Source organism: Pinus tabuliformis, chromosome 2_1, assembly GCF_031772625.1.
Source record: "Pinus tabuliformis cultivar Carrire ecotype Pingquan chromosome 2_1, CPIR1, whole genome shotgun sequence".
Taxonomy (NCBI): domain Eukaryota; kingdom Viridiplantae; phylum Streptophyta; class Pinopsida; order Pinales; family Pinaceae; genus Pinus; species Pinus tabuliformis.
Window position 1 is genome coordinate 89,483,116 of NC_142299.1, and position 20,683 is coordinate 89,503,798.

Consider the following 20,683-nt stretch of genomic DNA (forward strand, 5'->3'; position numbering starts at 1 on the left):
ACACAAAAAGAAAAAGAAAAAAATTACCAAATGCCAGAGTATCTAAACTCTGAAGTCCATTATATAACTATAAGCCACTTAAGCATGACTATAACTATAATGCACCTGATATGTTCTACAAAAGAGTGAAATTTTGAAATATAACTCAATACCTGTGAATCAATACAAAAGTACTCCAAGTTCATCTGCCCATAATTTTACCAAGAAATGTTTTAGTTACTGATGTAACGTCAAACTTGGCTATGATGTAAAGAATGCCTACTGGTATTGAATATCTTGTGAATATCACAGCACAAAAATATAAAATATGAAATAGAAGATACTCCCAAAAAGGGATAAGTAATGCTAAATAAAAATACCTCTCTTAAAGCAGCTATTCGTGATAGAATACTTATATCCCTTTTAATATGGCCAACCAGATCTTTAGGGATAGGCGAACTGAAGAAAACATAGGCCCTGAGAAAACTTTCCTGTCAGGAAGTTGAAGAGATGGGCCAAAGAAGATAATAGAGCTCATTACTTCACAAAGAAACCAGAAAACTCCGTTATTGTGGAACAATGGTAACAACATCTATATGACCTCAATTTCTGATTGGAATTGTAGTTAGAGAAATGAGAAAAAAAATAAAAAAATAAAAACCCTTTAACAAAGAAAAAGGATCAAAGACATCTACGTACTTTTTGTATAAAGGAGAATTTCCTGACATATCAGACATGAACGTGATCACACTGCAGAAAACAATAATAAAGTTAAAGAGATCCGAAATATTTTTGTACCATTTCCAAAATTATGGCACAATAAACCACTTATGAAAAACATTTTAAGTTTTAATATGATAAAGTACAAATCATCTTCCCTGTTCACTCACATCTATAGGGAAAGAAAAAAAAAATAACACACACACACACATACTTTCCTTACATATCAGACATGAACATAATCACACTGCAGAAAACGAGATTCCAAATATTCCTATACCAATTCCAAACACTATAGCATGATAAACCAGTTATAAAAAACATTTCAAGTTTTAATATGATTAAGTAAAATCATCTTTCATGTTCACACACACATATATATAGGTGACCAAATAAAAAAATACAAGCATCATAATCAATATATTTTCGACCAATGATTGGTTTGATACTAAAAAAATATGTCCTAAGACTGAGATTCTGAAACTGCGGAAAGAATCTACGAGTCAGAATTGAAATGTGCAATGTACAATGTGTGTTTCGCAGTTGCAATTTGAAAATATAAACAACGTGATACACCAAATCCAATCAAGATTTTATTGAGTATCACATATTCTGAATCAGCTGTGTCAATTTCCCATAGTTTAGACCTGCATTTAGGTGACATGAAACATGTTTTGTTTAAACTTAAAATAAAATCTCAAACAAGTCTTGATCCTAGTTTAGAGAGATAAGACATGTTGCAGCATATTAGACAGCTGTGGTTTGAAGGATTAATCCATAACTAGCAACCTGTGCAATCTACATCAGAATCCATATTCTAATACGAATTTTGAACTAAATCCTTTTTTGTAAAGGTAAATACTAATATTGATCCCTGGGGAGCCATCAACCCCATCTCTACATTATCTTCAACTAGCGAGCCATCAAACTTGGAAGACGTGACAAAGGAAGATGCCAATAAAAAATTTAGACCTGTGGAGTATACAAAAAATTATGTCCAGTGGCAGTTAAGATCAGTTTAAAATTAAATGATGTCAGCAGCACACAAAACATTTTTTACAGAATTACTTCCACACAGTGCATGTATCATTTGCAGATAGAGACGATACAGACAAGATGTTTTCATATCTGTTAAGCCATTAAAACAGTAACATCAGACATGACAAGTGTACATGGCAGATGCATGCGCTCGCAGAATAAAAAACCCAGAATGCAAGGAAACAGAGCAGACCAAAACACAAAAAAAAATTAGACATATTTTGCAGAAGAGTCAAACCAGAATGCCCAGAAGAGACGACCTGTAATCAACCAAATGGTTCATTACAAGGGCCATCACAGAAAACTGGAGTATGAGCCCATAAATGTCAGGAGAGTGGAAATACAACCACGCTAAGGGCATCCCCTTACACTAAATCTAACCAAAAGGTTGATTACCATAGCCATCACAAAAAACTGGAACGTGAGCCCATAAATGTCAGGAAAACGGAAATACAACAAGACTGCTTGTATTAGTGCCTAAGAGATACAACCACACTTAAGGGGCATACCCATAGACTAAATATAAGCGTAATTACGTTCATTACATGTCACCCCTCCTCAAAGAATTAGAAACGAGACAGAGATATTCAGAATTTTAAACAATATTATTGCATGGCAGAAAGACCAATCCATCCTAGGTTGATTGTTTCTAGGATTGTTTGTTGACAGAGGTCTCAAATGGATCTTCTTGGATTATAACTTTAATTATCTCTTCAATTTTGGCTCCTAACCATATTGAAATTCTTGTTGATGTTTGTAGCTCGAGCCTAAGTGTCTAGGCGTGCAGAAGTTGCCCAAGATCTACTTAGAACACTAGCTCAAGTGTGAGCAAGTTGCTAATGTAACTTAGCCTAAATTTCCAACTTAGGAAAAGCACATACTTATTATGTTGCCTAATTGAGCTAAAATAAAATTAGGAAAAGTAAAGTAAACTACTTCAACAATTATGTTTAAATCTCAGCCCTTGATCTAATGTGAGGCGAGATTTAATCTCGGTTGTCAATCACTTTGGAAATGAGGGTTAGGGATTTAACTCAATGTAAAATTAAAAAAGCAAGGCTAAGGAGAGGAGAAGACACACCATATAGCAACACAAGACAATGAAAGAGGCATCTCAATGAGGAGTGTGATAGACTACAGTGCCAGGTTCGAGGAAGTGCAAAAGGACATCTTGGAGATTGAAATCAGCCAAGGGGAGAAACAACCAATCTAGGGCCTAATTTGTTGGATCAGTTCCAAGACATTTTTGTATCAGTAATTTTTATCAGTTGGGCCATTATCCTAAGTTAGGAGTCCAAGTAAGCTTTGAATATGAATAAAGAAAAGTTGATTGGGTAGAATCTATTTGACTCATTGTGATTGAGATTGGTCGTTTGAAATTTGCTTCCGCAAATTAAGTTAAGAACTTAGTTGTGGTATACATTACCCACCAAAAGTGGGTGACCGCATAGGAGAATTTCTTCTCCAATCATCTCTTTAGTCGGCCAGCCAATAGCGCCTGACAGCCACTAGTAGCCGATGACGACATGCCATTCACATCTCCGCCATTGCATTAGTCATATGCTTCCTCGCCCACCTAGCAAGAGCACATGTTGGAAGGTGGGTTTTTGATCAAAAGGTACTTTATTCATCTTGCAATTGATTGCTTATGCATGTTTGTATTTGGGCATTTGACATGGATTATGGGATAACTTGAAAGAAAGAAGGGTCTTGGTTGTGATCATGTTCCCTCACCTTAAATGGGGGGTTAATTTTCAATCCTAGTCCAATGGGACCTCCCCTAATAGTTCAATGGGTATAGGAGGGGCACTACTTGGGAAGCGATGATTGATATTGCGTAGCTCCATCTCTCCCTATTACATACTTACCAATTTACATATTACATTACAAGCCCCATTCCACCTCCATTCTTCGTGTTCAATTGACCATTGGTTCACTGGGATTCGGCACTCACACATCCTCATACATGATTAGGGCCCGGAAATATGCCTTGGGAGGTTGATGCAGCGAAAAGAAACAAAAAGAGCATATGATGGCCACAATCAAAACAAAAGAAGAATCAAAATGCAAAAAATGGTCGGGACATACACAACATCCCATGAGCAAAAGCCTAGCATGAGCTATACCTCACTCATTATGGCCATCACTCGGTTCCTCAGCACATGTTGCTCTTCATATTATGAGAAGGAACCCTTGCATGTCCCAACGCCTAGTGGGCAATGCGTTGCCACACCCTTAATGGGGTAGTCATTGCTATACATCATACAAAGCAAGCTCTAACCCTTGACCTATGAGAAATAATACAAAGAAAAATCAAGAAAAAGTAAAAGGCGCACAAGAGGGGTGGAAAAACAAAGGCTGAGTTGGTAACTCATGCATCCACGATTGCTCCCTCCCCACATCTATATGTAGGTTTTAACCCTATACAAAAATTACTTGCAAACGAATTCCTAAAAAACATAAAATATATAATGGCAAGAAACACAAAACAAATATACAAGGATTTTCCTTTGGATCCCAAAACCGGGACTACCAGATTGATTTTTCATTATGTTCCTTTCAATGTTACAATCCATATATATATACATGTCGAAGCATTCATAAACCCCAATCCATTAACCTTGGATTAGAACATAATCGTAGTTCCCCTGACCGAACCTACAAAATACCATGGACAGAAAACCATCATGCCCAAAACCATATGCAAAACCCATGCACAAAACCATAGGTAGGTCCGGCCACCTAATATAGGGTCCAAAAAAAATTTCCCGGGGTGCTACCTCGAACCACGTGCAGGGGAGCTACCGCCCCCCTAAAACCCCCCAACAAGGGGGCTGCGCCCCCCTTGTAACCCCCCCCCCCCGCTACAGCGCCTAGTGCAACGAACACGGGGGGCTATCGCCCCCCTACATGTACGACTAGTTGTGGAAAGAATATAACTCACACCTAACATTATACACTCAAGATGACGAGCCCATCATAGCTAGTACCTTTGACCATAGGGAAGCCTTGTATAAAGTGTTAATTTGCCCATTACTTTCAAGCTTGGTTCACTTACATGCAACAATGATTAAATGAACCTAATGGTAAAAGTTGCAACACTGGATAGTGTGTGTAATTGGTAGGTGGTTCCATCTATAGGTTTGGGCAACTTAATTGGGGTCTAGGTACTCTAGAGGAACATATTGGCACCCACACGTGAGGCATTGAGAGCCATGGGACTCCAAACAGTTGTAGAGCATCACTTACATCTGTGGGCACCTCCAGCACCAACAACATTCCAACACTTTGCCCCATATTGTTGATTTTATGGGATAATGCACCTAGACCAGCATGCCCCTAGCCAGCTTAGCACTAAACAGATAGGATGGTAGCCAATCCAAGGCCCATATGAGGATCGTCTCACACATTGGGACATGGGATCACTAGCAACACCTTGAGGCCCCTCAACGTTATAGCAAAGACAAGCATTTTAGCCACTTGGAGACCCATAAGGCCACTTTTGTGCCCCAAAGCCAAGACTGGGGTCCACATAGGGAAATTGTAAGAGATCTGGGGGCCAATCCTTAAAGAATGATTTTAGAGGGTTTCTACACTCATGATGGCACTCATAGTCCTCAACGTCAACCCTAGAAGGGCACATGCTAGCATGACGTCAACAATTTGGCCCTCACATATGGAGATTTGTTATGATCTTCATAGGCTATTAGGTCGGCTTGTGACATAGGGTGTTTCTTACACAGTTTTTTTACAATATAGTTGGACTTTCGGCCTAGTTAGTTGAATTTGAATTTGAACTTGTTCTCTTGTGGAAGATTTGGATGTTGCAGATGCATTTCAATTTTTGGAGTTGATTTTGCTTATCTTTGGAGCTATTCTTTGGTTTAATGGATGTAATATTTGCATGTTATCTTGTAAGTGTACTTAATTGTTGATAATCTATTTTCTTCATGTCTAGTGTCTGGAATAATGTTGATTCTGGTTTATGCTAATTGTGCCCTAACTTGTTGAAGACATATTTAATGTTATCTAGATTATTTATTGTGTGCATTACTCATACATAACATGTTCGTGAATGTCCTATTGGTGAACTCTTTGTAGCTCTCCCATGAAAATTCTATTTTCCATTGCATAGGTAATTGCTCGAAATCTTGTTGCTAGGGCATCAAAATTTCGACCTCCTTGGAAACTTATTGCCTGATCTACCTCATCCTAGACTCCATACTCCCAAGGGACAAGGGACTAGTCCATTTGGTTGGTGATCAAGCTTTCTTTTAATCCATAATTTCTCTTTCTAAATTCAACCCCCTTTAAGGCCAAGCAAGCTAACTAGGGCTTGGTGCAAATCCCTAGGCAACGTGAGTTTGTGGGAGTAGAGAACCTAAACATCAACGGGATTGTATTTGACACAAAATCTATCTTTTTGAAGGGCAACCACCTCAATTTTTCCCGTAACTTTCTTGCCCTAGTTGTTTGCCCTAAGGGAGAACCCTAGTCTAGTTTGTTTCAACTTAAGGGCGTCTTTGAAGGTTTCATGAGCCTTGGACTTGCCAATATACATTATTCGAAACTTTTTATCCTAGCCTTGACCTTTGGTTACACCAACACTCAATTCAGTAATCAAACCCTAGGTCTTGTGCCTCATCAAGTAGGCCTCTGTCAAGAAAGAGAATGCCTCCTACTGGAGCCTTGAACCTAAATGGTGCCTTCCTTGTAGAAGGTCTAACAAAGTCACCTTACACCTTAACTCTTGAAAATCCATTAGGTGACCTCCTCATATAGCGGTACTCCTCCCATCGGTGAAAATCCATAAAGAGCAAGGAGTTTCGGTTGTGGTGATACTAGATAGTCAACCACTATCCCATTGTTGTCTCCTTGTCTAGTGTTTACTTAGCAAAGCTTCCCCTTTCTAGGCATATGCTAGATTCTGCAACAACATCCTTGGCGTCGTTGTCGAGGACGAAGCGAATCTACCAACATTTAGCTTCATCTATAACGACAAGATATATCCTTTTATGGTGACTCCATTGGAAGAACAAAGGCCTTGTTCTTCATTGAACCTCAAATTCAATGCTTGTAGGGTGAAACAAGCATTTCTCAAGGCATTTTAAATTCGCCTCGCAACTCTACATTTAAATATTATGAAGGTTTAACATGGCTCACTGAAAGGGCCTATTCTACATGTTTCATAATAATGAACCTCAATCAAATAATCATGGTGTCACTAGTATCCAAGAAGAGCCTGATGCCCCTCTTAATGAATCCCTTGGGAGCCATGAAATTGAAGAATTTCCTCAACACCTTGATGTTAATTTTTCAATGTTCTATGTTGTAACAATCTGTGAAAATTCTATCACTGCAACATCTTATTTACTTTGCCTACTTATTTCCAATAAGCTATTTATGAAATTCCTTCAATAAACATTAAAATAAATTATGTTGCAGATATCACACAATAATACAGAAACAAACACATGCACAAGAATCAACACATCGACACAGATATTTTGGACAACAGTCCCCGGAAAAACCCAATGTGGGAAAATCGGTGCAGCAAGGGAGGATTTTATTATTCAGTAATTCTTCAGTACAACCGAGTGCCAAACTGGCTTACCCAAAAAAGAGAAAAATTCTCCAACACTTCTCTGAGTCCCAGCGCCAGCCTGGATGACCTCTACGTAGCTCCCAGACACTCTACATCAGCCCCTACTTGTCTGCGTCAACCCTAGGCCTCTCTGCGTCACCCACGCAGACCCTCTAGTGACTGCGCAGTCTCCTGTTGCCTCTCCTACCTCTGCACTAGTCTTCTGTTGCTGATCCTATCTCTCTGTTTCGTACTTGCTGCCTCCTGCTACTCTCCAGACCACTAGTTTGAATTTCTCAACTAACCCCGCTCCAAAAATCGAACTGACTGGTCTCCCTCGGTGTATCATCCAGCTGACTTTCAAGCCTCTTATACTTTTCTCGTTGCTACATCAACGACCGAGATTAAATCTCTAATCAACGGCTAAGATTAGATTTGGCTTGATCCATGACTTTTGGACCCTTCTAACACAGTTTTATATTAATACCCATTAATATTTTATTTTTCCTAAGTTTAGACTTAGGAACTCCATTAAAAATATTAATTATTTTAATATCTCCCAAACTGTTTAGAATCTGCCCAAACCATTTCTAGGTCTTGGAAATCTCATGTGCTTTAGCCTCTCCACCAATTTTCGTGGTCAAAGCACATCTGAGGCTACCCCAAATCAACACTCCCTCTTAGCAAGGGTTGTGCTCTAGTAATACTCCTCACTGAGTATCACCCTAATCATCCAGCATCGGTACCTGTGCTGATGCTAAGCCTCCCTGCCCAACATCCTCTGCACTGTTGCATCTTGTACCGCTGCCCATGGCTATGCTACTGCCACCGTTGCATTTGTAGGGCAGCTCCCTCTGCATCCGTGTTGCTGCTGGTCCTTTCTCCCAACACTACATCTGCACTGCAACTCCCTCTGCATCCACACTGCTATCACCCCCATTTCTGCTACCTAAATGGGTTCTTAATCACCCCCATCTTTTCCCTGAAGTAATCAAACTTTGTCCTTCCAAGGGCCTTGGTGAGGATGTCCGCCACCTGTTCTCCTGTAGAGTGTAACTCAACTATACAGCTCCTCGTTGGACACAGTCTCTGCCAATGTGACACCGGATATCAATATGCTTTGACAGATCATGAAACACTGGATTCTCAGAGAGCTTCATGCAACTCTGATTATCACACATGATCCTGGTCGCCTCCATTTTCTTCTGAATAGGTTCGCAAGCAGTTTTCTAAGCCATATGGCCTCACACAAAGTTGTGCTCGCTGCCATATATTCTGCCTCAGATGAGCTCAGTGCCACGGACTTTTGTTTCTTACTGCACCAGGAAGTCATTCATGATCCAATGTTGAAACTTGAAACAGTACCCAGAGGTACTTTTCCGATCCACTGAACTTCTTTCCCAATCTTCATTAGTAAACCCACTCAATCTGATATCCTTACCCCTGGTGTACCAGAGTCCATAATTGACTGTTCCCTGTATATACCTGAGAACGTGTTTGGTTGCTGCCCAGCGCGCCCTCTTCGGTTCCACCATGAACTAACAGAGGGTGTTGACAGCGTAGCAAATGTCTGGCCTGGTATTGACCAGATACATCAAGGACCCTACGAGCTGCCTGTATAGGGTGGGATCAACATCCTTGTCTTCTGATGCATCAATATTCTTCCAGTTGGTGATAATTGGGGTAGCCATGGGTCTATAGTCCTCCATCCTAAATCTTTTCAAGATTTTTGTACCATACCTCCCTTGCCCAAGGAAGATCTCTCCCTTCTACTGCCAAACTTCCAACCCTAGGAAGTAATGCATTCGTCCCAAATCCTTCACATCGAATTATGTGGCTAGATTCTTCTTGCAATCCACAATGAGCCTGGATGATCCTGTCAGAAAGAGATCATCCACATACAATACTAAGATTAGCGGCTCATTCTCTACAACCACATAGTAGAGATTCGGATCCGTGTCACTCTTGACAAATCCTCTTCTTCAAGTAGCCATTGGTTAGACCATACCATGCTCTAGGTGCCTGTTTCAGCCCATACAAGACTTCAATCTGTATAAATGAGACTTCTTCTCATGTGTCTCTTTGGTTGTTCAATGTATACCTCTTCTTCTATTACCCCGTTCAAAAAAGCCATTTTGACATCCATCTCATGACTCTCCCACCCCATTTGTGCTGCAAGAGATATCACGGTCCTAATAAATGTATACCTAGCTACTAGGGCGAAGGTCTCCTCATAGTCAATTCCTTCCTTTTGAGCATACCCCTTAGCCACAAACCTGGCCTTGTATTTCTCAACACTGTCGTTTGCAGCGCATTTGATCTTGTAGATCCATCTCGCACCTACCACTGATCTGTCTTGAGGCCTTGACACTACCTCCCAGACATCGTTCACCAATATGGAGTTGTACTCCTCTACCATCGCATCTAGCCAAACCTGATGTTGAGCTGCCTCCTGGAAACTGGCAAGCTCCCCATCCTGAGCTACTAATGCCTGATATCTATCTGGCTATTTTCGCTCCCTCTTATTTTTTCTTGGCGCACCGATGAAGTCCTCTGCATCTCGCAGAATTTGACGAAGTTCCCTGCTAGTTCTTCCTCTGCCAGCGGGTGCTTCTGTTAGTTCCTCCTCATCCTGTGAAAATCTTCCTAATCCGTGGAAGAATTCTTTAATTATGTTGGTTGAAGAGGTTTAACCAACGGCTCTTCTTTTAACTGCTCCTCGGAAGGCATCTCACGAGATTTTCTGAAAACCCTGTCCTCCATGAACTTTACATCTCGTCGAACCACTACCTTCCTCCTCCCTGGAAGATAGATCCTGTATGCCTTAGCGTTCTCGTTATATCCCACTAGATATCCTCTTTCCACAGTTTGATCCAGCTTTTTCCTCTTTTCCTCGGGTATGCGGCAATATGCTAAACTCCCAAATATCTTGAAATGACTAACTTCAGGCGTCTTCCCTGAGAAAACTTTCTTTGGAGTAATCTTGCCCAACGCCCGATGAGGAGTCTTGGTCTGAACATAGATTGTTGTGTTGCATACTTTTGCCCACAGGAATTTTGGCATACCCTGATCATACATCATGGCCCTAGCTGCTTCTACAATAGTCCTGTTCTTCCTTTCTGCTACTCCATTCTACTCTGGATTGTAAGGAGTTGTCCACTCTCTTCTGATGCTCTCCTTAGCACAAAAATCAGTGAAGTCCTTATCGACATACACTCCACCATTATCTGAATGCAAAACTTTTATTTTCTTCCAAGTCAGATTCTCCACCAGAGCCTTGAACTCTTTGAATCGATAGAAAACCTCGTCCTTGGTTTTCAAAAAATAAAACCAAGTTTTCCTTGAGTGGTCATGAATGAAGGTAAGGAAATACTCAGCACCACTAAGAGCTTTGGTGGACATAGGTCCGCAGATATCTGAGTGTATCAATCCTAGTACACTCTTGACCTTGTGTTTACTCCTAGGAAATTTTGCCTTTGCATACTTTCCTAGAGCACATCCTCTGCATACATTATCTCATTCCGTACTAAGATCCAGAACACCTGTTACAGTGCTCCTAAGAATTCTCAGAGCCCCATGGTGCGAATGTCACATTCTTCTGTGCCATAGTTCGTTCAAGTCCTTGTCTCCATGACTGCCTATTAGTGCCATTGGTGATTCTAGTTGTAATCTATACAACATGTTACTTTTGATCCAGCTCGGGTGTTTGACGTATACCTTCTAGTTGTAATCTTTTTCCAGCTCGGGTGTTTGACGTATACCTTCTCCTTGATGAAGTAGACGTCATAGCCCTTGCCTTGAACTTGCGACACGGAAAGTAAGTTCATCCCCAATCCTAGTACATGCAGCACATTTGTAGCACGGAACTGTTATCCCGATTCTGTTTGAAAAACTATGGTACCCTTCCCTACTGGAGTACACTTTGCCTTGTTCCCCATGGTGATATGAAAGTTCATCTTCTCTTCTCGATACTCTGAGAAACATTCCCTGATTCCTGTCATATGCCAAGAGGCTCCATTGTCTATATACCATACTTCTGATGATACAGAACTAGTCATACAAGCCACTTCTTCTTCCAGCATGGAAGCCAACATAGAGAAATCGAAATCTCTTTCTCTAGTGCAATTTTCTGAAAATTTGTTGGAGTCCCCTAACGTGGATGCCTCTACATCATGGTCTCGACCCATAACTGATTTTCCCTTCCTGTCTCTGATTACTTGCTCTGATACCATGTGAAAATTCTATCACTGCAACCCCTGATTTACTTTGCCTACTTATTTCCAATAAGTTATTTATGAAATTCCTTCAATAAACATTAAAATAAATTTTGTTGCAGATATCACACAATAATACAGAACCAAACACATGCACAAGAATCAACACATCGACAAAGATATTTTGGGCAACAGTCCCCGAGAAAACCCAATGTGGGAAAACTGGTGCAGCAAGGGAGGATTTTATTATTCAACAATTCTTCAGTACAACCGGGTGCCAAACTGGCTTACCCATCAGAGAGAAAAATTCTCCAACACTTCTCCCAGTCCCAGCGTCAACATGGTTGACCTCTGCGTAGCTCCCAGACACTCTGCGTCAGACCCTGCTTGTCTGCGTCATCCCTGGGCCTCTCTGCATCACCCACACAGACCCTTTAGTGACTGTGCAGTCTCCTACTGCCTTTGCGTCTGCCTGAATGGCTCTGCATCTGCCCCTCCTGCCTCTGCGCTGGTCTTCTGTTGTTGATCTCGACTCTTTGTTCCGTACTTGTTGCCTCCTGCTGCTCTCCAAACCACTAGTTCGAATTTCTCAGCCAACCCCGCTCCAAAAATCGAACTAACTGGTCTCCCTCAGTGTATCTTCCAACTGACCCTCAAGCCTCTTCTTATACTTTTCTTGTTGGTCCATCAACGGTCGAGATTAATTTCTAATCAACAGCGAAGATTAGATTTGGCTTGATCCATGACTTTTGGACCCTTCTAACACAGTTTTATATTAATACCCATTAATATTTTATTTTTCCTAAGTTTAGACTAAGGAACTCCATTAAAAATATTAATTATTTTAATATCTCCCAAACTGTTTAGAATCTACCCAAACCATTTCTGGGTCTTGGAGATCTAATGTGCTTTAGCCTCTCCACCAATTTTCGTGGCTAGAGCACATCCGATGCTACCCTAAATCAACACAATCACTTTAACAATTTCTTCTTTCAGTAGCAATCATTTTTTCCAATTAATTTCAATCATCCAATAACAGTAAGCAATTGTAGATAGAACAATAAACAATATGCACAATAGAAGACAACCAAGATCAATGAGACACAGAGATTTATGTCGAAGACTAGGGGAAAACCCCACAAGGGGTAAAACCCAACCAGATTCTTCTTCTATTAGATGTTCAAATGTTCAGCAGAGATACATAGTCCAAGTACATCCAACAAGTCAAAGGTCAAAGTCGTGACTATCCAATTCAACAATCCAATATCCAATTAAAGATGAGCATAAAAGTCAAATCTAGTCAAATACCAATGCTGCAATTTTTCAGCCCTGTCAAAGTCAAAGTTAACAACAATGAACGCAGCATTAACCAGTCCAAGTCAACGATCAAAACAGCTCCAAAAGTTCAGTCAACCAATCAAAGAATGCAGCCTCTTTTGCTCATTCAAACTCTATCAAAACAGATCCAATTTTCCCTCCACAACTCAGTCAAAGTAAATAGTTGACCTATGGTCAACCATAGCCTTAGGTCTACAGTCAAAGATGGTCAAAGTTCCCAAAAAAGTTGGATGTTCTTCTCCCTGAATTCAGCCTTCCAAAACAAATCCAAAAATTAGTCAAACCAAGATAAATCACCCAAAGTAAAGGCTAGTCAAAGATGCCAAAACAGAAAGTAAACACAGTCAACAGAAATCTCCTCTCTCTCCTTCGCACGTGTTGACTTGAGCCTACAATTTCAGAAGTGTATGAACCAAATGAAGATGATGTGATTTGTGTTGTGATGCCTGAGTATATGACTGCTACTAGCTTCTGCACTTTCCACTGAGAAATCTCACTACAGCAACTGACATTGATCCTCCTGCTACTGAATGTTGTGGGCCCCTGTAGCAAGGTAATGATCCACAATGAAACACCATCCGATGCTCGCCTCACTAGACCCTGCCCAAATCTTTGAGCAACTCTAGGACTATAGCTCCATATCGCCCCACCTCAATCCTGGAAGTATAGCTGCAAACATGGGGAAAATCTTCCTCCAACTTGGAGGAAAACTTGTCTATATCTGCAGATGTTGCCGCCTAATCCTGCTTCTCATGCGTGTCCTTTCTTTTAGGACACTGAGTATTGTAGTGGCCAAACTCGCCACCCCTGAAGCACTTGATCTTACATAGATCCTTGTTCTTCTTCTTCTCTCTCTGCAACTAAGTTGCACGAAACGCCGAAACATTTCGAAGTTTCCGAAACGGGTACATTTAGAAACGTCACCTCCCAAAAATGGAAACGTCAGTCGAAACGTCATCCAAAACATCATATATGCATATATAAAAATATATATATAAATAAATAAGTGAATAACACAATATCTTTGCAAGAAAAAGGAATAAGACCCATAGATGACAATTTAGAAGGAAAAACAAGTCTATATTATCTCTCATAGATGATTACATGATGGTGGAGTTTCGGCCGAGTTTCAATCAAGTTTCGGAGTTTCGGGTACAGGTACGGCCCGAAATGCTGGGTTCCTAGAAGTTTCGTGCAACATAGCCCTACAAGCCTTGTCCCTGACTAGGACCTTTTTCCTTCCCCTTTGATGCAAGGGTCACATTGTCTTTCCTCCTTCGCACCTTTCGATCCCTTGTTGTTGATGCCACTGATGGAGACCTTTACTAGTGTTCGCCTCATCCCTTCGTATTGCAGGTTTGACTACATCCTGTCCCATCCTGGTAATGTATCTCGTCGCAAATTTCCTTGGACGAAGACTTCCCATTCCTCAAAGACATTGTTCAAAGCCAAACATACTAACTCTATATCCTGAGGCGCTTCTCCAATGGTTGCAAGCTCATCTCGGATATCCTGTACTCTGCTGAGAAAGGGATCAATGCCTTCACCCTTCTGCATCCTAGTGTTCCTCAGCTTTTCCTTCAAGAACATCTTCTGCTGCTCAGAAGGATTCTAATATAACCCTGCGAGAGCATCCCACATCTCTTTGGCCATATGCTTGGCCAATATGTGTGAGACTCTATGGTCCCGAATTCCATCCAATATCATCTGCTTCACCTTGGCCATTTCCTTCCTGTATTCTTTCAGCTGATTTGCATCAGTAGGTATTGCCACAACATTATCTACATAGGTTTTCAAGCCTTGCTCATCTAGCAGGAAGGACATCCTAGCCTTCCAGATGATATAGTTGGAAGCTCCCTCCAACTTGTCCTGATCTCTAAGCCCAATTGTGGCCATCTCTGCAAAAAACTCAAACTGGGATGGAAATCTCCCTCTTTCGGCTGCTAGCTCTATTATTCGCACCCCCTTCCTATTGTTACTGCCTACTGCAACTAGAAATATTGGATTTCTGAACTAGAAACCCTCTAAGAGAAATCTCCCTCTTTGTGTGCACTTTCTCTTCCACCCGACGCTAATTCTACTCTAGCAATCTGCTGCAAAACCCTTTTGCACCCAGACAAGAAATCTGCTCAGCGAAAATACTGATCTACTTTACCGAAATTGCTTCCCGACTTCACCACAGCCTGCTATAACTACTACTGGGCTCTGCGAATTTTTTTGCCACCTGCACTAAAAAAATCGAACCCTCTACCCAGTAGTTTGAACTACCTAGCCAGCGTATGTGCAAATCTGGAAATCAAACTACCAGACTCCCTCTGAATCTGGACAATTTCCTTCTTCCGCCACTGAGCTTCCTGTCTGATCAAATGAGCTTTGATACCATGTGAATATTCCTTGAAATACAGCAACTGGAATTAATTCTCCTAACTAATTATTCAATTTATTAATTTTCCAATCACACTGCAATTTCTTCACAAATAAAAATAAACATTGCGGAAATAAAAATGTTGGAAATTGAGAAAAGCTAGCACGCACACAAATTTTGACACCGTTTTTTTTTGTACAAATGTCCCCTAAAAAACCAATGTGGGAAAATTGGTGCAGCAGTGAGGATTTTTATTATTATACAGCAGCAGAATTTTTGAGCACAATAAAATGTCACCAAATTGGTGATTCTAACCAAAAGAAATACTGGCGAAAATATACTGAGTGATTCACCCTCTCTCCGAGCAATCCCGGCACCTAACTGCGTCTGAAAAGCTAGTCGTCCAACCCTCTATGCAGGCATTATCACCTTTGCGCAAACCCTCTCACGCTTAGCCTAGAACTGCTACCAATCAAGTTGTTTTGTCTGCTGCTGACTGGGAAACTGTCTCTCTAGCACTCTAGAAAATCTTCCTGGCCTTTGGAACTGAAAATGACCTTCCCTTCAACCCAATCGAACTGCTTTGCAAAAGCAACTGTGTAGTCCTTGCGCTGCTTCCTAGAGAATAATTTTTGTCTCCTCTTTCTTACTCTCCGGAACTGGAAACTCTTTCGGAATACTGCTATGTTGCTCCTCTACCACCTGCTACTCACCCACTGGCTCGATCTCCACTGTTGAATCAGTCTTACTACTGAGAATTCAAACCGCCTATGCAACTGAGTATCTGCACTGGTGTGTTCTCCATCTACCCATCAACCTCTTCTTATAATCTCCAGTTGGGACTCCAAGGGCCACAATTAAAACTTAATCGGTGGTTGAGATCGTCTCTAAGTCGATCTATGTGAGTTTCTAGAGAATTCTCACCTTTCTCAACTAATTATTATTAATTAACCATTTTTCCTAAGTTAGACTTAGGAAATTTTTAGTTATGGTCAATTAAATTAATTGAGCCATCTCTAGGTGAAATTCCCAAAAACGATTTCTGGGTTTTGGAGAGCTCATGTGTTTTAGCCTCTCCACAAAGTTTCGAGACAAGAACACCATCTGATGCTACAAAAACTAACAATAGGAAATATGTGGAAAGGGGTTATAATGAACGGAGGGGAGTGATATATGTGGTGTTGGTAGCGAGACCATGCAGCCAAAATCGGGGTTTCCCATGCAGTGCCACTCCTAAAGCTAGTAGCCAAAGAGGAGATCCCACGAGACTAGGATACAAGACTAACCACCAAGTTGGGACTAAGGGAACAAGAGTACAGACCAAGCCCCTTTTTCCACCGAATCCCCTCACTAATCCATGTCCAAAAGTGTCCATGATAAGCAAGCAAAAAAACCCAATTACATAATGAAGATCCATACCTTTGGGGTTGGAAGGCCCACCTTCAAACATACGATCATAACAAATGGGCAAGGGCATACAATAGTTGGCTCAAGTGACAGAGAATGCTAGCACATCAAGCTATCTGGTGGATGTAAGGGGCTGTTGGCTGTCGGCTGAAGACAAATCTAGGAGAAATTTTCTCCTATAGGGGTCACCCACTAGTGGTGGGTAACAAGACAAAGGCCCATTGTCACCTCAATCAATGCCCCCTGCACTTTACAGACTTTCACAGATGATGAGTCCCGGTATAAGGGAAATCACTAGCATGATAGAATCAATAGCTAGGTATGGTGTGATTTCCAAGGCCCATTCAGAGGAAAGGCTCAAATAATGGCTAAATTGCATCAAAAAGAAGCTAATGGCTCTCCAAGAAAGGCTTATGACGAGACCTAGACCTAAGAGGACGGATTATTCAATCTCAATGGATATTCCTAGACCAAAGGTTTCCTAAGGAAGCGAGGTCTTTCTTAGGGTTATGTAAGATGACAACCATATAAAGGACCACAAGAGAAACCTATAGGGAATCCAAGCGAGGCTCAGGGCTAAAAGATGATCTTCAGGGAGATATCTAGGTCAAGCAAGAGGATGGAAAAAGGACAACGAAGGATTAACTTCCTCCAAGTTCTCAAGAGAAAATGACCTTTGGAATGTTGCTAACCAAAGAAGCTTAAGGGTAAAATTGATGTTGGAAGTAGGGCTTAGGATTTCTCCTCAACTAGCCACAGGAATTGCCTCGAATTTAGAGGGAAAGTTGAGGACTCACCAACGCAATTTCCTAACAACTCACTCTTAAAGACACACCTCCTAAAGTAATTTGCACTATGCCCTAGGTGACCTTCTACGGTTAGGGTATAAAATTTGTAAAGAGAGGAAAAGAGGATGGCTTAGGATTGAACAACTAGGATTAGGACCTGTGCCTAGACAATTGGGAGAAATAGAATCAAGATTAGCTTTGATGAAAGAACTTTGCTCTACCAAGGAGTCTTATGTAGCTTTCGCTAACCCTAGCAGGCAGCGACTTGACTACAAAAAGGAACTTATACTTCGTTGGGCAAGAAAGGATGGAGTTTTGAGGATACAAGATTAACAAGCCTCTAGGAACATTCATTCATTAATGAGTAACGCATACAATACTTTCACTAATCTAGTGCTTTTCATGAATTAACTTAGGTCACAAACAAGATTATGACAAGATATCCCATACATTAGACATGTAATAACGTAAAGATATAGCATAAAAAACACACAAGGAAATGCAAGTACATCCATCCATCACAATTGCATTTAGAAGCTCCAAGATAAGATAGCGAAAATCCCAAACATCAAAATGCATTAATAACATCCAATTTCATCCATCAATTGCAGGTATGAATTCTTTTTATGAGAGAAATCCCAATCCAAATGATTGAGAGTCACAAATGAGGCTCTTCTTTAATTTATATGAGCCTTTAGGAGTTCGATTTGGTCTAAATAGCCCAATAAGCCCCTAAAAATAACTTTAATGTGCAAATAACAACCCTATTGGTGACAAGCCCACCAAATAGCTCAAAAATATAAAAAAGCCTTCCTATTGAGGCCGAAATGATAAAATCATGGTGTAAAGGTTCGTTGGAAGGCCAAAAAAAGTCCTCCATGTGCCATGACGAAGAGAAGGGCTCAAAAAATGATGACCAAGGGCGTGGCCCCTTGGTTTCCAAGCAAAACATCTGTGGTGCCCCAAAGTGGTTGTGAGGCATGATCAAGGGTCTCATGGGTCTCCAATTGGGTTAAACATGCCGATGCTCCATAAATAAGGGCTATAATGATGACACATGCTCTCCCATGTCTCTTTGGATCATACAACACCCCATCTGGGCCCTGGATCAGCTGCCAAGTGTCGTGCAAATGTGTGGTTGGTTGGGCAACGTGGTCCAAGTGCGTCATCATCTCTGTATGGTTGGGGCATGAACAAGTAATATGTGGTGCTGAAGAAGCCCATGGTGTGGAAATCAATGCTCTGTTGTGGTGGAGGCCCATGGCTCTCAACGCTCACCCTACAAGTGCCATTATGACCCTCTAGAGGGCTTAGAGCCCGTATAGGGAGACCAAACCCAAAAGGAGACCCACCTACAGTCCTATATAAGATCCAATGTGTCTCCTCACTTTCCAATACAACAATTCATTAGTGCAATTGAGTAAATAAACTTGCAAACCAGGGGCAAAAGTGGACACTTCATAGTGGCATGCCCTTCCAAATGGGCTTTAGAAGGTACAAGTGTTTCCTTGCTCAACAAGAGAGGTTAATAAAGGACCCTATTAGGTGGTTTCAACCTCTAAGGGAGTGACAAGTCCATGGTACATCCATCAAATGGCAGGTGTCATGTGAAATGATGGTGGAGTGGGGTGAGGCAACAGGGAAGCCTCCAGGCCACATGCCATGGTACAAGGGCAGCTATAATGAGGGAAGCCCACACATAGGTGTATGAATATAGCAGGGAGCAATAGTGGTGCATGAGTTACCCCAACCTTTGTTTTTCCACCCTTCTTCATATGCCTTTTGCCTTTTATTGATTTTTCTTTCTTTAAACTGCTCGGGGCTCCAGGGAATGAGAGCATGATGTGTATGATAAAGCAGTGATTACCCCCTTAAGGTTGGGCAGTTCATCGCCCACCAGGGGTTGGGACAATCATGGGTTCCTTAATGATGCAAGGGGCACACATAGGGGCCCTAGGAACCAGGGTGATGGCCATAGGGATAGGGGTAGAGCTCATGCTTAGCTTTTGCCAACGTACTATATTTTTATGTCCCGGCCATATTTTTCATTTTATGGTAAATTTCCTGTTGTAAGTGACCAAATTATGCTTGTAACTTTCTTTTTAGCTGCATCAACCTCTGGGGCATCGTTCCAATCCCTATCCAAAGTGTGGACAAGGGAGGGGGGAGGCTAACTCCTTGTGGACCCTGTTACCGCTCAAACTAGCAAGGGACCTAAAGGGAATCCCTAAAGGGCAAATGCTAGACCAAGGGCAACAAATGGAGACTTAGCCCATTGTCACCTTAGCTAAGGCTCCCTTCTATTTACGGACTTTCATCGATGGGAGGAGACCCGGTATATTATGTAGTCACTGATGAAGGATAAATAAATGAATGGATGTGGAGTGACCCAATATAATCCCTTTCCAGAAGAGTATGAAAGATAGAACTTGCTTGCTTTCTAAGTAAGGTACAATGTCTTCTAGGAAAAGGGAGGGAGGATTTGAGGGTTAGGTTTATGGGATATGACTTGTGCAAGAGTTCCCAAACCCTAAAAATCCTTGTTGAAATTGGGACCCTGGATGGTTCTTGAAGAATTTCCTTTTCAAAGGAACGGGACCAAAGTGGGACCTAGTCTAGGTCAGGAGGAAGGAGTTTAGCAAGCAATGATGTCCTTAGCCTAAACAAGGTAAGGGAAAGGATCAAAGAAAGAATATTCACTTAAAGGTGTTGAATTGATCCAATAAGGTACTAGCCTTTGGGGATGTTAGGGCAAAGTTTGATCTCAAAGATAGGGCTTGGCTTTTCTCACAACTCCACCGTCGGAATGGCCTCAAATTTGGAGGAGGTCTTCAAGAAACACCAACGCAAGAGGGGCTAGGAGATCAAACTTTTTGGAGGGCTAGTTCACCGGGAAAATGATGCCCTAGGTGACCCAACTTTGCTAGACCCAGGAAAAGTTGAAAGAAGTTGGTTTAAGGTGACCACCTATTGGTAGATCAGTGCCTTAGTCTTGGAGAATGGAGTCTATGATGAATATGAGTGAGGACCTTTGGTTCTTGGTCAAGGAGGCCTCAAAACTACTTTGTTAGCCTTCATTTGACAAGAGAGAAGCTCCAAGATAAGATAGACCAAATTCACACATCAAAATTCATCCATAAAGCTCCAATTCATCCACTAAGAAAAAGTGCAAAATTCGCAAGAGAGAAAAGTGATCCAATCCAAAGTGATGATGAGCAAATGAACTCATCTCACTTGTATTTATACACTA

The 20,683-nt window shown here is 41.3% G+C and overlaps 1 protein-coding gene across 3 annotated transcripts in view; it reads right to left on the reverse strand.

Annotated features, from left to right (window-relative positions):
- The window catches only part of LOC149198913 (SNARE-interacting protein KEULE-like), a 377,844-nt gene that overhangs the window by 235,328 nt on the left and 121,833 nt on the right, over positions 1 to 20,683 (reverse strand). For 2 of the 3 annotated variants that reach the window (XM_089402211.1, XM_089402213.1), the window contains exons 5-7: positions 679 to 729; positions 360 to 456; positions 153 to 185 (exon numbers count right to left, since the gene is read on the reverse strand). In XM_089402211.1, coding sequence (XP_089258337.1) covers positions 153 to 185; positions 360 to 456; positions 679 to 729 — 181 coding nt within the window. The remainder of the gene's footprint in view (positions 1 to 152; positions 186 to 359; positions 457 to 678; positions 730 to 20,683) is intronic. The other variant, XM_089402212.1, reaches the window with a different exon arrangement.